General features: G+C 32.4%; 2 protein-coding genes and 3 long non-coding RNA genes across 5 annotated transcripts in view; 2 read left to right on the top strand and 3 right to left on the bottom strand.

The window, feature by feature from the left end:
• LOC126918242 (uncharacterized) overlaps positions 1-18,941 on the bottom strand; it is a 487,823-nt gene that overhangs the window by 321,113 nt on the left and 147,769 nt on the right. The gene's annotated exons all lie outside the window — the stretch shown is intronic.
• Positions 594-3,691, top strand: LOC126918001 (dnaJ homolog subfamily C member 8). Its single transcript, XM_050725503.1, has 6 exons — positions 594-748; positions 1,097-1,255; positions 1,335-1,401; positions 1,461-1,555; positions 1,638-1,777; positions 1,862-3,691. Exons 1-6 carry the CDS (start codon positions 671-673, stop codon positions 2,094-2,096), a joined length of 774 nt encoding a protein of 257 aa, XP_050581460.1. The 5' UTR covers positions 594-670; the 3' UTR covers positions 2,097-3,691.
• On the bottom strand, positions 6,380-7,522 carry LOC126918195 (uncharacterized). The gene is made up of 2 exons (XR_007711261.1): positions 7,368-7,522; positions 6,380-6,993 (listed from the first exon to the last, which is right to left on the bottom strand). It is a non-coding gene; the product is annotated as an uncharacterized LOC126918195 (long non-coding RNA).
• LOC126917378 (uncharacterized) overlaps positions 7,998-18,941 on the top strand; it is a 95,364-nt gene continuing 84,420 nt past the window's right edge. The window contains exon 1 of the mRNA XM_050724182.1: positions 7,998-8,147. Coding sequence (XP_050580139.1) covers positions 8,083-8,147 — 65 coding nt within the window. The 5' untranslated portion in view covers positions 7,998-8,082. The remainder of the gene's footprint in view (positions 8,148-18,941) is intronic.
• On the bottom strand, positions 13,291-18,141 carry LOC126918220 (uncharacterized). The gene is made up of 2 exons (XR_007711269.1): positions 17,864-18,141; positions 13,291-13,528 (listed from the first exon to the last, which is right to left on the bottom strand). It is a non-coding gene; the product is annotated as an uncharacterized LOC126918220 (long non-coding RNA).

The following is an 18,941-nucleotide window of genomic DNA, read 5'->3' as shown; positions in this document are numbered from 1 at the left end:
GTATTATTTCCTTATGAAACAAAAGAAACTTTTGAGACGAGCTAATACAATTGCCATATTATATATAACTGAGTCGGTGATTATGCAAGTGTCGTATGTCTCATTTCGAGATATTTAAAGTTTTGCGTCTGGCGCATGAATTGAGTTCTGTTTAATGACTCAACATCCAATTCAATCCAGCTGTTTCAATATAATATATAATATGGTTAAATTTCTACTACTTTGAAAAGTGCAATGCAACGTAAAATAAGTGATAAATCCAATTTTTTTAGATATTTGACTTATCCACTTTCATAATTGCCGGAACAATTGGAATGTGGATTTTGCTGTACTTATGAGAAAATTAAATGTAAAATATCTAAAGTATTCGTAACCTAATTATCAAATATACATGTAAATTTATTAAACTTTTATATTGTATAAGTACAAAATTAGACAAAATTATCTATAAAATATTGTTTACTTGATTTTAATAATTTAATTTATTAATAAGTTCTGTTATGCATTGAAAGAACTTTAGCGATAAGATTAGTGCATATGAATGCAATAATACATAAGTCTATTGTATCAGTTTCTCTAAATAAGCGGATCGCAGATTAGTCCATCCGAAATATATATCAAGTTTTCACAGGCGGCACCACTAATAGCATGGAAGTTAGTAACAATCAAGATGGCTGCTACCAACTCGAATATATCCAGTGATAGTCCAACTAAGAAGGAGGACGAATTCAATGAATTTTATTCCGAAGTATGTAAATCTCGAATGACATCATATCATTAGAACATCTATCTGTGTAAAAGTCAGTTTTTGATACAATTCTTGGTTATATAACTGTAAACACTTATGCCTTGTTTTAAGGGTTAACAAACGTCACTATGTATGCATTAAACAATAATAATAAATCGAATTTAAAGTACAATTTACCAATAGTTTTCCGTTATTTGATAAGTGATACCTAACATTTCTTAAAACATTATAAAGTAAATTGCTTTCTCAATAAACTTTTGGGTTATAAATAAGCCTAACCTATACAACTGTATTCGCGCCCTAAACAAATAGTTGTTTTGTATTGTACGAAATTTTATTTTTCTTCAGGTGAAAGAAATAGAAAAAAGAGATTCGGTATTAACTCCCAAACAACAAATTGACAGACTACTTCGTCCTGGTTCGTCGTATTTTAATTTAAACCCTTTTGAAGTATTACAAATTGATCCATCCACATCTATAGATGAAATAAAAAAGAAATATCGACGTGTGAGTTAACATCTTTTTCATCTTTAATATAATGTGTAAATTTTAAAATATACATTATTAAATTATTTTTATTATGTAGATGTCAATTCTTGTGCATCCTGATAAAAACCAAGATGACGCAGAACGTGCACAACAAGCATTTGAAAGTATGTATTAATTTTCATTTTAAGAACTGATGAATTTTCAAAATTGTTTTTCATTATAGTCGTTAACAAAGCATGGAAAACATTGGAAAACGAAGAAACTAGAGCTAAATGCATGGATGTTATAGAAGAAGCAAAAGCTAGAACGGATCATATGGTATGAATAATAAACAAATAAATCCTTCTCATTTATAAGAATATATGTGCAATACATTTATAAATGTCGAAAAATTTGTTAGATTGTAGAAAAGAAAAAAAAATTGAAAAAAGAGGGAAAAACAGAAAGTGCAAATATACTTGAAGAGGAAACAGAAGAAGGTTATAGACATGCAGTTTGGGTTATGACAATGAAACTCTTTGCTGACATGGAGAGAAGAAGGTTAATTTGAATAATAACAATATAGTTTATGAAATTGATCCTATTATCTGTAAATAAAAGTTTGTGATTCTTCTTTTTCTGTAGAAGGGAATTAGCTACTAGAGATGCGGAACAACGTAAAAGGAAACGAGAAGAAGAACTATCTGCAGAAGCACAAGCTGCGTTAGAACGTGAGTGGCAAAAAAATTTTGAAGAATCTCGACAATCAAGAGTTGATAGTTGGAAAGCTTTTCAGTCTGGTGCTAGTGCCACAAAACAAAAGAAAGCAAAAAAATTAAAAGCTTTCAGGCCTCCTAAAACGAAAGCTGAATCACGATAATTAAGTAACTGTTCCTGACACCTGACATAGATTCTTTTATTTGATCAACATTTCATATTTCTTGCAAAAAACGTAGTTAAATAGCATGTTTTCACTATGTGACAAATTATTTCATTAGAACTAATTGGAATTGTTCTCATTTAAAATTCGTTTCTTAATTAAAAATTTGTTATTTAAAACTAGTTAAAAAATTAAAATCAGGTGTCAAAGTAGAGAATGAGTTGTAAACAGAGTGATGAGTACATTGAGCAGCAAAGTGTGAGAATGATTAGTGTATGTATCGTTCACAAATAATTTGTGTGTTTGTTGAATCTATATGTATGTATGAACGTACATAGTTGTGATATATTTACATGGCCCGAATAAGTTCAACTTTAAATAAAAGCTTGGTCTAATGAAATTATTGTATGAAATGTACGACAATTTCCATTTGTACTATACATACATTACATTTGTATTGTTGGATAACAAATGTCAATTTTATGATATACACGTACCTCATATTTTTATCTGAAATATACAATCACATGACACAATGCTTTAAAAAAAGACAACATTTAAATTATACAGTGTGTTAAATGAAATTTAGATTAATATTTCTTACTTTTTCATATACTTTTATAAATTACTTTGAAAAGTTTGCATATATCGTACCAATAATTGACAATTAAATAAATATTGCAGTGTTAAAGCTATAAGATGATTTGAAATACAAATTATAAAGATAAAGGTAAAGTATAAATATTCGTCTGCAGAATACAACCTCTGCTTACATATTGTTATAAAAATTCGACATTATGTATTGGTGTCATGTGTGCACAAAGTATATCTATCTAACAATGTATTATATAATTGTTACATTATACTAAGGCTAAATATTTCATCTGTATTTCATACGTAATGCGGATGAAATTGTGACGCTTTTATATACCTTTGTTTCTTTATTCACTTTCTTTTTCAATTTTAGTAAATAGTTTGTCGCTGCACTAACAATCATATTTTGCACCTTGAGTGACATTACAGTAGTCATATTAACATCTGGAATTTGTTAATCGTTGATTTTAAATATGCTACAAACAAAACCATATATAAAATGATTTAGCGTATGTTTCGTTTGGAAATCAAAAAATATAAAATATTACATTCCTTTTAATTTAACAAAACACTCTAAGTATGTGATACGACAATATTTTACGTTCATTGCCATCGAACTAGTTTAACGGGCCATGTAGTTATAATTTCCAGTTTTCAATAGATACTCGCATAATGGATGTTATATCGCAACGTACACTTGGTCCAACTGTAATTTGTAAGATTATTATAAGAAGACAAATTTCTAAAGCATAAGTTTCTCATTGCAAGTCACTTTAAATAGTCTTACTAATATATGAAAGTCAATGTTGTACAAGTGCCGATAAGAATAAACGGCGAGAAAGTGTTTGTGTGTAAAAGATAAAATCGTAAGATGAAATTTTTATCAAAGATATTAAGCTGAATAGCTGATCATAACGTGAAATAACATTTATTTCTAATTTTTTTCTATTTTGTTTTTGTAATATGGATTTTTCTATGATGCCATAAACTTTATTAATTCCGATTTATATATATATATAGTATATATATATATAGTATATATATATATAGTATATATATATATAGTATATATATACTATATTATAGTATTATATATTATAGTATATATATATATAGTATATATATACTATAATATATAATATACTATATATTATATAATATATATATAGTATATATATATATCAGCGCAATATTAATAATCAGTTTACTATCATTAAGTAATACCAAATAATGGATTAAACAATACACACTCGGAGAATGCCTCGTTTATTTATAATATATGTACGATACTGGATGGTAGAAAAAAATCTATTCGTGGCTTTTATTTATTGTACAAAAATTTTATTATATCACAACAAATGATATCATATGACCACATATTCTGTATTAGGCGGAATTGTTTGAAAAATTAACTTTTTTTTTCTTAAAATTGATTTCAACTTTTCATTCGTTCGTGAAAATGTTACAACGGATATATTATAGTATTATTTAATGCTATAAAAAAATTCACTTTATGCAACTAGTAGATTACAAGTCGTCAATGATAATAATTTGTATTGTTCTTTATTTAGTTCGACCATTTGTTATTAATGTATTCGTCTTGTATATTATGACGTCCATGGGATATAAAATGTAAATATGATACACATCGAGTATTCATAATTTAATAACTCCACTCAGGGTGTATGAAAAACATGATAACATTTATGTGACTGAATTGATTCAATATGAAATATGCGCGAAAACTTGTTACTGAAATTAATTTGGATAAATATATTCTGAATAATGTGATATGCAAATATGAAATTGAAGGTGCGTAAAGTGTGTAACGTTGTAGAAAAATCGAACAAGTCGTGTTCTATTTATTCGTTCACGTGAATGTACCAAATTTTTATGCACTCTACATTCATAATTCTACTGGAAGAAAGAAGAATGAAGACTCTACAATTTTTATATATAATCATATTTTATATTTCACAACTTCCTCATCAGGCTTTTTTAGGTTTACATCATAACTCAATAAGAATATTACAAGAAATAAATTACTCATATTTATAGATATTTACTAGTATGTTTACTAAAAATTTTCGAGAATAAGAAACTGCAAAAACGAAACACAGAATACAACTATCCCTATTGTAATTAACCTTAACATAATATCCTTTTATTTTATTAAACTTCTGTTAATAGTATCAAACGTGCTAATAATTATTCATCGTCTCGTCTCTTTTACTCTTTGCATGATCACACTGACTAAAATTAGCACTTTTATTTCTTTTATAAATAAATATAGGAGTGTGGTATAATGCAATTTTTATGTGCAATGTTTATTTTTATCTGTACTTGCTAAACACTTTGTCGTCATAATGTCTTTCAAAGTTGCTGCGCTAGCAATGACGATGAAATGCATTTTACGTGACTGTACACTTCCATCCGGAGTGTGTACGTGAGTCACATGTAGAAATGTATTGACCGAAATTATACACATATCGAAACATATTTTATTTATTTAATTTTAAGATATAACTTACAACAGTACTAATATTTTCTCTTGTAAGTTATACTTCATCTTACATATATTACAATAATTAGAAATATTCTAAGCATTTTTTTATTACTTTTACAATAATTGAAAAATGTAATTTTATAATAATATATTTTTGCTATAAATAATACATTTTTATATGCAACACTATTATTAAAACTAAAATGGTTATTATTTGTACTTTAGTAAAAAGAAAATCTACAAATCCTTGCCTTGAAAAATATATATCTTTCGAACTATTATCGACACCAAAAAATATAAAGTAAATTAGTTTATACCGTTTAGTTATTGAAAATAGCTTAAATGAACTGAACAAGAAGTTCTGAATAGAAAACACGCTGCTCGATGATCTATACTTTCTTCAAATATTTGCGTTTTCTATTTAAGTATTTACTATAATTATTCAAATATTGTACTCTCAAAAAGATTATAGTACAAATAGAATATTTAAATTTTATACAAATATTCTACTTGTATTATATCATTGATTTAACGATACAATTGATTACCATGGAATGAATGAATAGATTATACTAATTTGTTTAGAATTTGTAAAAATGTATGATGCAGCAAGAATATTAATATTTAGCTTTGCAATAGTAAACTGCGCAAGTGCGAGACATATGTGTATACGTAACACGCATCATGCGCAACAGGTAACAATTCGCCCTTTCAAATTTTCAGTTCGATCCGTAGGAAATCGGTTTCTCTTTATAGTGGTAATTGCAATAAATCGATTTGCGATTGAGGACCTAGAGAGTGAAATTCTAGTTGGGAGAAGAATGATTCACAATATGATAATATAAGTGGATGAAATCAAAACTGAGAAAAAATAAAATTGTACGAATCAAATATCTTCAAAAATCATGAAATCGACAAATTCTCTTTCGATAAAGATTTTAATTTTAAGAATACATAAAAAATTAATATTCAATTATAGATTTATTATATTCATAGTATTTACTGGAAACGCCATTTATTAATAATAATATACATTATTTATTATAATATGATTTACATTAAACTTTCAAACATTTTGGAAAAAAATGTAAAGGATATTGAAATTCGTAAATGTATTAATAAATAAAATAGTATTAAACAATGTAGAGGGATATTCAGAACAGGCGAAAGTAAAAGGTACAACTGCCGTAAAGAGAGATTATATTAACAGTTATGGTAATAGAAATTACACAAATAATACCTTCATCCTATAAACAAATATATTATATGTTTTTCTCTTTCGAGGCATACAAACCGTATAAAATACATGCATTATTAATGTTGCACAGAATAATACAATATCTTGCAAATTCAGTTCATATGGTGAAGATCGTAACGCGATTGCTCCGAAAGAACTCCGTATTCCAATAGCTGAGTTGCGTACTAACATGTACATATATAATGGTACTCATATATACGTATATAATAAGCAAGTTTTTACCGTATGTGTGCACGGGTAATGGAAACGTATTCATATACGTTTATACACGAACCGGCCAGGATAAATATCGACGTATAAGAACCGATGCACGGCAAGAGGAAACCGTTCTTATAGTGCCTTTCTCACACACAGTTTAAAGAAATGTTATTTCTGCGCATATAGCGAGATCCTTCGTGTTTGTGCGATCGCTTCACGAATGGAACGTAATGTTTCTACTTGTAGATGCGAACTGTTACACAGATGGAAGCAGACACCGATGTGTGTCCTCAACGACAGGTAAACGGAAATGCATCTGGACGGACACGATCGCAAGGGACCTGTAACCAAAAATGTCAGTGTGTATATGTATGTCTGAAAGAAACACACTAACATAATCATAGCAAGCAAAGAATCAAGTGTGCATCGGTGACATAGCGAAAAGAAAAAGTTTCTTTGCGTGTTTTTTTCTAAGCCAAAGAAAGCAATATGCAGACAGGTACGAGTACGTAAACACTAATGTCGATAATATACGCTTACGACAGTATGCAAATGAAAGAAATACCATCTACCCGAGACGCGTGCGTACGCGAAAGACACGTGTGTTCATCGCGCAGCACAAGCGTGACCACGTCACGCGGCATATTCATATATATACAATCGCGTGGAACCTGTTCACACACAGAAACGTAAAGAGAGATAAATGTTCGTGTACCTAAATAGACAATCACGGCGCGGCGAAGCAATAGAGGAGAAACTCGTATGTATGAAAATACACAAACAGCCGAAAGATAGCAATGTATAGAGATTAATAGCATCTCTACGAAAGCACCGACTATGGTGTGGTGGCGTGTACGTGCGCGCAGATGGAAGGAACGCGTTTCGTCCGTGGACAAACGAGCGTCTATGGTACACACAACTAAAAGAAAAATGACGGTGTGCGTGGCCGTGCACAGGTAGAAGGAAGAGAACAGAACGGCAACAGAAGTAGAGGTGCGGCGTGACCGCTTCACCGCGACACTACACGAGACTGCAGTGAGTTGGTCGCTGTCGTGCGTTGCTCTTCACCGCTTTTGGATCGCCGTGAACGATCGATAGCTACGGCGGATCCAGCCGGTCGTGGATCGTGGAAAATCTGTGTGGACTCGCAACCTGTTGCGCTACCGGCTTGCATACATAGGCTTTAGTACGCACCATTCTCACAGCACACCACGGCACCAGTGTTAGCCTTGACGGGCGCCAGCCAACCTGGACACGTACTTAGCTTGCACGACTAGCGCGCGTTCACACGTGGATCGCGCCGAGTGCGCGGCATCGCTACGTGGATTCGAATCAAGGAAAATATCCTCGACGTTGGATAATTGGAGGAAAGTAGCGTCGATATGTGACCCGTGATCGTGTGTTAATAGTGTGCTGGCCAGCGGAGCACCATGTCGACGACGGACGTGTTTCGCATCGCGCAACAGGGACCGCCGAGTGCCGAAGAGGAACGAGGGTAATGTTCAACAGTGTTCTCTCATCGCATGGTTTGCCATTTACAATTCGTTTTGTCAGTCCGCTGCTTTTATGTAAAAAACTACGATCTTTGATCAATCGTTGTCTGAGGATTGCAATTTACGTGGCCGGTCGATCATCACAACGAATAATTGTTCTAGGAGTCCGACAGAAATGTTTTTGTTCAGCTTTTAGTTACGTTGTTGCATGACTCGTGTAATTGGAAATGCGTTCTTAAAAGTGATCGTCTTAAACAAGGAATCGTTCGATTTGATCGGTCGTGTAGTCGGTAGGGTGTCGAATCGTCGTATTGGAATGTGATTTAGTCAGGTGTTTCTGTGTGCAGTTTGACGGATTAGATTAGATTTTCGTGTAAAATTTATACATCGTGCACGCACACGTATTTTTCATTACTGTTACGTGAATAATCGAATCCTACTATGAAATAGATACCTGGATGAACGTGTATCGCGGACGAATCGCACGGTAGAATCTTACTTGTTTATTTTTATAACTCATGATCATTTAAGGTTTATCAGAGGGATTTGCGTTATACTTTCTTCGCTGCTCGAGGCAATAAACCTCGACGAATACGAGCCAGCAGAGCGACTGTCGAATACTGAATCGTCGAGAGTAAGACGTTCGCAAGAAACCTGTTTTAGCACTATCCAGAATTTCTACACCAACCAAGTAAATTAAACCATAGCAAATCGTGGCTCTGTTCCAACATTCAAAATACTTTAAATACATAACTGTCGATGAATTATAATTAAAAATTTTCATCAACAAAAGATCTGTGAAATATTTTTTTAGTTCCCTTTCTTTTGTCGTCAACAACAATCCGCAGTATGATAATGAAACCATGATGTCTACAATTTTTTTTGCAACGAATGTATCAATTATGTTCTTTAGGATATTGCGCAAAGTTGCAAAGACGGTGTAATTGCATTTTTTACCGGTTAAACCTATTTGACGCTAATTAAACAAATGCTGAGATAATGTGCGTGTACCTTTTAGTGTTACTCTACCGTATAATTTACCTGATGTTGCAGTTACTACCATAACGATTCGCATGCTTTAGTCGTACCTTTCTATTCCATCTTACTTTTCACGAGCTAAAGTACTTTACTTCGTAAACGTTATATAAACTCAAATCTCTAATCCATAATGAACTGCAAAAATTTGAGTTATGATATGTAACTAAAGGAACAAATTTATCATATATCGTACAAAAGAAAATTATCTTTCAATTTAAATCGACCTCATGATCAGCGATTCTACAGGTGGCTATCGGTGAATAGAAAATACGAAAAGCTTCCACACAGAGGTAGCCACAATATTAGTCACGTTTCTCGACGGTCTCTCTCCCTCCCTCTCTCTCAATGTCAATGACTGCTCCCTCAGGGCTAGCTGTGACCCCCCATGCGAACAAGAGTCTCGTCTTTCTGTATGTTGTAGCATATAGACGGAGTCGAATGGAATGGCGCTTTCACACGAAGCATAAGGAACTCGCGATATTTATATGTACATATGTATGTATATATCGTGTCCGACATGTCGGTCCAAGTTTCTAGCTATATAAAATGGCTTTAAAAATTGCCGGTAAATATATTTTTAATTGAATCCTTGCAATCTTAGCGGATAGTCACTTGAACACTTAAACTGTTGTCTTTTTGACTTTAATTTGTTATCCGGAAAGGTCGAGGTAACTCGTTATTCGGGTTGTTAATTTCTTAAACGCAATAATATTTTTATTTAATAATTTTCTATTCAAAAACAGCTAATTAAAACTGACTTGTTCTTGTTAATTTTTAATATTTTAGTTATAGACGTTTCTGTTTAAGGAACGTGCCTTAACAGATAAAGAAACGATTTTCTCGGAGTATATCTGACTTAAATCTTTTATCGTCTTTTGTGTCATTCTCGATCGAATCAAGTTTTTCTACCATTAACAAATTTCTTAAATTTGAAGAAAAAATTAAATAATCAATATTGATTTTATTAAATATTAAATTTCACCCAAACGCAATCAAAGTTTGCAACAAGATTAATATAATTCACAATAATATCGAATATCTCGTTAGTAACAGGACTTTGTGAAATTGTTAATTTCGATAATATTCGTTAATTCTTAAAAGAACTTTGCTTAATAGGAGCTTTCGTTAGGAATTTCCCTGTGACTTATCAAGTTAATATTAGAAGACATTATCGGAACCAGTTCGAGTTTTATACAACTTTCACTGAAAATTATCTATACATAAATACCAACAATTCTTAACGATAAAAGGAGCAATAATGAGCAGTCTAACAACATTTCCACCTAATTTAATGGGATAGTTCTTAAATTTCTTGACGTGGTCGTAACTCTCTAATCGACAGAATTTACGGCAATTATGGCGACAGAATCTTATCAACTAATTCGATAATTATCTATGAAACAGCTTACACGTGCAGGCACGAGGCAGTACGAGGCAGAAACGAACCTTAAACCTTAAGGTTGACTAACGGGACTTCCGGCGTCCGTACGTACCTACAGTGCATACGATGATTGCAATTCTTGTGAGCCGTGGTATATATACTATAGATTTATCGAGATAATGATAAAAAGTGAGTTACATATGTATATGTGCCACTTTTTGCCCTCTCCATGCGAATATCGTAGACTGTTACTATTTTTAGTCGTCTATTTATCGATCCTTAAAACCAACTTCTTTTTTATAAACTTTATTAACACTCTTATACATATAATTTAGGCTCGTTATGTTTGATTTTTTATTCAAACGTAGCGACAAATTGTTGGTATATGTTAATCAACCATAATCGTTTAGAATACGCAATATGTATACAATAGCTCGCAAAAGTATTTAAACACTTGTAGAAACATTTATGTAAATAGTTATACATATTGTGTATTATTTGAAACATTTGAAATTTCATTGGCACTGTAATGAAATCGGATTATCACGATTATATTCGCAATGTTTTGGACAAATCTAAAAATATGCAACAAAGCTACAAGACATTTAGAGAAAATACAGTGGCTCACGAAAGTATTCGAAGACTCTTTAAAACAAAATAACTTTTTAAAGATTGGGCCGAACGATGTGAACCTTTTTAAGAAGATAGAAGGATGACGTATAAAAAAGATGGAAAAAGTTGCAATTGGTTGGAATCGCGAGGATACATGTGATCACTTTTTATAATTTTTTATCTAAGTTTCTAATTAAAATTTAAAAAATACATTTTATAGATTTATGTCGGTTATGACAATGCTGAAAATGTCATCGAAATGGGTTAACGTTGCTGTGAGTTATAAACGGTTAAAAATGATGATAACTGCAGTTTTTCACAACTTTCGACCTGTAACTATATATAGTAAATGAGTTGGTTCTTACATCCTTCGACGCCTGTCGCTTGTTTTTGCATCAGCTAAACTACTCATGCTGTATACTAATTTTTTAAATATATTGTAACTTCTATATACATATATAAATTTTCAGATTGGTTTCAAATTTTACCGATATAATCATGTCAACAATATCGCATTAAGTGTTAATAAAATTTCGTTTGATATGCATAATATATACAATATGTAGGTATATATAAAAGTTCTTTGTAATAAATATTCAAATACTTTTGGGTATTGAGTAAGTCTCCGTAGTTGTAAATTGCATAACACTGGTAGCAAGGAGAATTATTTGCGTAATTCGATTTTCTTTTGTACGTCGGGATTCTAATTCAATGTGGCGGTTATAAAGTGCAAGTGAAATTACCCTTGTAATCGACTGATTTCCATTTACATATGAGACAGAAGTATCAGACACGGTACAGAAGAATATCCAAACTACGCAAAAAAATCGCTGCCGCGATGCTTTCGCGTTTTACAAACAACGAGGTGGGGATAACAAATTGATGGAATAATAAAGGACACTGTATGATGTCTTTTATTATGTGTCTGATAATTAATTATATTAACGTCTAGGGAAAGCTATTGTTCTCTCTTGCGTGAAGTCTGGATGACAGAGTGCAGTCGTCGGTGTAGTTTTAAACATAGATACGCTTCTCCGCGTTTCCGCTCCACTTTCCGCATTAATATACTAAAAAACTTGTCATCGATCGGTATATCTATATTTTTCCAGAACGTTGCAAGGAACCTTGTGATCGATTAAAAGCCGTTTGATATGAAACCGCGTCGTGAAAGCACGAGAAAACATTGAATTTTAAATGCAATTTATTAATATCAGAGAAAACTGTTTTAATTGCAGTCGTGAAGAATATCAAATCGAATATCACTATCCAGTAGTATATTTTTGCTGGCAATTAATTGTCGTTTGTAACAGAACAATGCGCCAATTAGGATGTGATATAGTGTATCTCATAACTGCAAAACTATCCACAACATTTCAATTCTTATATGTATGTGTTAACATAACAAGGAATAAAGTTTGAAATGTTTGAAATCATATTAGGAGACTATGTTTTCAGAAATTGTTGGAAAAGGATAAATCACTGAGGAGAAGAAAAACGATAGCAAGCATCATTGTAATTTTAAGTTTTTTGTCTTATACTTTCTCACGTTATGTTAGGGGATGAGTTGGAACACAGAGTTCGTAAAATATAAATACATTTTTAAAAAGGAATTGAAAATTCGATTAAAAGAGAAATGAAGTTTTCCTACATTTGGATATTTAATATAAATTATTTCAAGTATGCCTGATTGTTTAAGGATCGTTATTAAGTAGAAAGATTACGCAACAGAATATTATGAATTTTAGTTTAACACATTATTAGTTTATTACACATTATTATATATTATATATTCTAATAATAAATTACAATTACGAAGAAACTGATTACATTTCTGTCACCTGTAATAAATAATCTCTAAACATAATACGAAGCAACTGAATAAATATCTTAATTTGCGCAAATAAATTAACGAACATGAAAATACTGTAGTGTCCAAATATTAAAGTGGTTAATTATATTTTATTTTTGTTAACTTCTTTATAACTATAGAAACATCGTATTTATATAGAGAATATTCTATTATATAAAAATTGAATTCAAACTATAGTAAGATGAAATTGCAACGATAACTTGGAAATGTCCTAGGTTCACTCTATTTATAATAAATTTGATCATTGGATTTTGCAATACTTTCACTTAGATTTTGTCGTGTTGTATATATTTTCTACCGTATACCTATATAAGAAGTGAACATTTTAGACCTGAAGATACACATAACGGAGGAACTGCATTTACTAAAGTTGACGTAACAGGTTATCTTCGTATACTAGAACGGATAACCGGATACTCGTTTCCTCCTGAAGGTACGCCATTTATGGGAAATCGCGACAGGGCCACTCTTCCTGGTGGTATCTGTAAACGGTATTATCGCGATTAGAGGTGTACTTGTGCAATAGAACGCTATCTAAATGAGAATCATTGGTATTAGTATCTTCGTGTGTTTGCATATTAATAAACTTGAATGAATGTAGCAACTCGTGCTTCAAATCGGCTGACCTACCAGTTGAAATATCGCTAATAAGAACCTTTACCATCACATTAACAGGGTTTTGTTTCTTCACAGCGACGCTACTTAGAAGTGTATTTTATGATTATTACCCTCGCTAAAAGCAATAAATATATTTCCTGAACACGTTAGCTTACTCCCGTTACTACCATTCGTATATCTTCGCAGAGCAAATGTCACTACCACTAACAAGAAATTATAGTAACACGCTAAAGTGTATTACCCTTTCCACACAAAATATTTGATTTGTTCCCTTTGTATTTTAATAGAATATTTATATCTATAAATTATAAATCATATGTATATTTCTGAATATATCACACATTTTTTGTGCGTTGTTGTACTACGGTTAAGTTATTTATCAATAAAGTTCAACGAATATTCTTATCAGTAGATACAAAACTGAATTTTTCACCAAGAGTAGTAATAATTTAAAATATTTTTGTATTCCTTTTGGTGCGTACTGTAAATTCTTAAAATGTTAGTTCCTTTTTCTGCAATACCTTATACAGAATGTATAAATAATTATTATTATTAACTAATTATTATGAAAATTTTATTTCCATTCTTTACGTTCATAATACAAAATTTAAAAATCTATTTCGTATACTCTGAAGCACTACAAATATAGAACAGCATTCAGACTTTTATTTCGTGTAATAATTATAAATTTAATGAAATTGCATTTGGTATAAGGATTTTTCTTACTTATATGTTCGTCACTGTATATGAAATAAAAATTTGATGAAACCTGCGCTAGTTCTAATCATTATTCCAAAACACGATCCCGTTATGTAATTATTCAACGTAATTTACTGTAATTAATTTAAAAATCAGAGGGACCGAAGCTCTTTGATATAAATTATCGAGACACAAATACGAGTGAATACAATTACGTGATCTCGATCACAGATTAGCACCTGACACAGTTACACATGTTAAGAAAGTTATTCTTTTAATTGTCGTGATTAATGTGGCTGCCGTTACAATGTTCATATATATATAGGTATAAGGTAGAATTGATATATTACTGAGAACTATTGCAACGATGCAAAGCTATGTCATTGCAGATATAAATCTGCACGTATCTGACAGCATATGTGCGTTAATTCTTTGCGTGAAATCACGCAATATTTTACTTGAAATCTCATGCGAACAATTCAGAGGTAGGATCACAATAGTTATTACTATATTGTGCGGATAAATCTACCACACCGTAGGGGGGAAAAAAAACAAAGGAGCATCTTAAAAACTATCGATTGAGTCTATCGATTGCATCTAGAACAATCTTCTATTATAGGAGGACATGTGGAGGACGAGCACGAACTCACGTTGTCATTTCCAACAACAATGCAGCGTACGTGACTGACGAAAAGAGAAGGGGAAGATAATCGAATAATAGAGAAAAAGTTTGACTTCGATTTATAAAAGATTTTATAACAAAAGTTAACACTAAACCTACCCACATTTCTTCTGTGTATATCTATTCTACCGTGCTCGGTCCTTAAGAAGGATTGTTGTTTTTATAATTAAACGTAGATAGTTAATTTGTCGCTGAATGAATTAGTATATGAACATCATCCATAAATAAAAGATACCAATTTGTTTGTATATAGTTTCAATTATAAACTGAAAAAGAGGATAAAAAATGAACGGTAGTTATATAGTTTCTTTCGTTCATATACACCTTATATATACGTACATACACATTTTCCTAGATATATAAATAATATAAAGTTTATTCGGCTTTACTGCATTTTTTACAAATTATTTTATTCTCGAATGTACATTTGATGCACACATATTTTTTCTATCCCAAACAGATTATGGAATTAACAAGTTTCTCGTAGATGTGAATCCAAACTTGTATTTGTTTATGTTTTTAGCACATTTCCTTTTCCCATGTTCTCTAACTGACTGGAATAAAAATTTCTGCCTTGACATTTTTTTTCCAGTTATTTCTTTATATAAAACCCAGGCATCTATTCCAGCTAGGTGCAGAATATTGAAAAACACCTGAAGGAACCACCTACAAGATTTCGAATTGACACTGCATTTCATTGCCATTTGATCATTTCTTTTGAGTTGGCCATGCCACATTGAGATAGCCTTTCTTTTATACCGGTTGTTTAGAAGACTAAATACCATATTATCTCGAGCAGTCAAATAGACCAGTGGCACTAGGTAGGAAAGGCTACATATATTTCTTGAGAAAGAAAAAAATGAAACGAGAAATAAATACTGAAAACTACATTGTATGCATATTTTAAAAAAAGCTGTATAGTTTGATGTGATAATGTTTAAATATGTGAAAGCTGTACAAAAGCTTGAAAACGGTCAAATTGGCCGATAGTGGTAGGTTTAGTGTTAATACAAATAAAACCTTAATAAAACAAATTTTATTAATACATACAATAATGAATCAATATAATGAAACAAATTTCATTAATATAATACAATAAAAGACAATGTAATATCATATAAATGCAAAAAATAACATTAAAAATTATCTTTGAAAATGATTTAATAGCAAATTTGGAATATTAAATATTTTGAGCTCCATACGGCCATATAACACTCTATTCATGGCCATAGTTCGTGCTCTGTAGTGAAACCACAAACTATGCGATGGTTCTGCATGAGGTATCGATTGTAGAAAAATTATCGGTGATGTGATTCATTATGAACGCAACGAGGAAAAAAAGCTGCGCAAATGTAATGAATCACGAAACTTGAATTCAGTTCAAAGTACAGAATGAAGAAGATAAAACACTTAGTAGTTTGCTTTTCGCATAATAATTGTCACCAATAATGCATGATTAATATCAAAGTGCTGTGGGCAGAATACTTTCACCAATCAATGTTCCAACGGGATACGAAATTTCCATCAATTTCATATCATTATTAAAAATAATTTATTAGAAAGCATTAAGACGTTTCATAAATCAAGTAATCTAAAAAACTATCTGTTGTTTCTGAATTACGTTTATCGTCCCCCATTTTCTATAACTGTTTGTCACTTTTCTACCAAGTTTTTTGTCCCTCTTTTGTAAAATCCCGTTTTTAAATCAACTTTCAGAAAAAAACGCATGATTTATACGACCGTGTTTAGTTTAAACATCCTATCTAGCGGTTTTTCATTTTTCATTGAAGTGCGTCGAGATATTTGAAATTCTTCGTGCATCTTACCTTTTAACACTGAAACTGTTAAATATACCATACATAATTAATTTAGAATTGAAGCAATATGACAAAAATAAATAAGTATATATATGCAATTACGTTTCTATCTCAATAATAATTATTACCAAACAAAGATGGCAGGAAAAGTAACAAAATTTCAGGTTTCTTAAATTTTAAAATAGTAGATTAAAAAAGGGAATAATTTTACGTGACAAAACAAAATCGGAAATATGGAATGATGCTTTTGGCAAAGGCTTCATTTTGGACAAAATAAGGCTTGAACACGTAATTAAAAATTAGCCCGGTAATCGAGAAATTTTCAAATTCGATTTTTTTTAAAACCAAGCATTATGTGAAAAAAAGGTTATTCTACGTTTTCGATTTACTTTTATTTACATAGAATTATTCTTTCGTCCATTGTAGTATGATTATTGAGAAACTTTATATAACATTATTATGATAGCATGAACGCTATAAAACTTTATTGCAGTCCGCTATTTGATAACGAATCAATACCATCTAAAAACACAAAACAAGATTAAAATAACATTTAGAAAGCACAAAACGAAAAGATAAAATAAAATTGACAAAGGAATCACAGACGCGTATTCTTTAATCAAAGCATTATTAAAAGCATATTAGGACACAAACAATATTCGTTTAATTGCTACATGAGCTCTTTTTAAGATTAATAATAGTCCACGCAAATAATATTATTGATATATTTTAAGCGTGTAAGGGGTTGACAAAAACACATTTTTAATTCGAAAATTAAATGTAGACCATTTTGATGTAGAATTGGTTTGCAATAAATTGAATTTTAAAATTGCTCTTTTATAAAGGATGAGAAGTGTAACTTATCACGTGTGTCCTTCGATTTAAAAAAATCGACAAGTATTCCACGTGCAGAAAAAGCTAGCCAAACAAGTCAAATAGAACCCGCAATCGTTAACATCGATAGACAGAGCCCTACTGTCATCGTCGTCTAATGTACTTACGTGGAGTCACGCCCCCGCTAGTATGAGGCAAAAGCGAACCGAGGGTAACCGAAGTAAAACGAAGCGTACCGAAGAAACCGCGATCTCTGTACGCTCGCGAGGAGCTGAAGTTCGCGGTGTTCCCTCGATCGAATCGCGCGGCAAAAGCCGCAATCCCGCCGCGTGCGGATAGCTGAACACAACCGATACGACACGCCGATACTTTTGCCCGTGTGTATGTATATCGGCGCACACACTCGCCTACATCGTGTCGCTTGCACGCCGCGTCAGCGATAAGGAGCGCCGATTGGTCGCTTCACCGGTTGCTTCTCCGCTTGGTTCACCAAGACCTAAAGCGGCTGCGCGGTCCAGGTAAGTAAGCACTACGTACCTGGCTGTGCAATGTTTCCCAGTTTACTGTCACTGGCTCTTATGTGCTACACCGGCTCTCGAGTTTTTCGGCAACTTGTAGATCTGACGTGAAGCTAACTACTGCCACAGCGTAATCCTCGATCTTCGAAACCGAAACGGAAGTAGACGGACGGCCACTAGCGGCCGCGCGACCAATGCCACACGCTTCTCTCTGGATACACCAGTGCGCCCTTAATATCGGCTCAGTAATGGTGGCGGAAAGTGACACCAGCTTGCACCGCGGTTGGCTCGTTTTATTGTGCGAACGAACATCGGTGAGTCGACGCCGATCCCCAGTCTAGCGGCTGTGTTTCGCTCGACCGGATGCGGTCAACGTAGTCTTCGTGTCTTCGACCGATTGAATCTCGCTCTCTCGGAACTAGAGGGACGCGTAGGTGTATCGAGCAATCTCGGTTCTTTCGCGTGTTTTTGGCACGACGGAGATCGGTGAAAGCCAATCTTACTGGGGGAAAGAACTCGATTCGTCAACCGTTTACACATCGTCGATTACCTTTGTTTTAATGCAATTGCCGTTTATTTGCACGATTTTGTATAGAGTCTATGTAGTTTTGCTGGAAAACTGGTCAAGCTGTGCAGTGTCGTGACCATTTCCATGTCGCTGATTTCAAAGGAGGAATAATACGCTTGTCGGATTAGTAAGTTGATAATGTGACGCATAATATGACGA

The sequence above is a fragment of the Bombus affinis genome, chromosome 1, assembly GCF_024516045.1.
Source record: "Bombus affinis isolate iyBomAffi1 chromosome 1, iyBomAffi1.2, whole genome shotgun sequence".
NCBI classification, from domain to species: Eukaryota; Metazoa; Arthropoda; class Insecta; order Hymenoptera; family Apidae; genus Bombus; species Bombus affinis.
The sequence above is the reverse complement of the archived record's forward strand: the minus strand, read 5'-3'. Positions and strand labels throughout refer to the sequence as shown.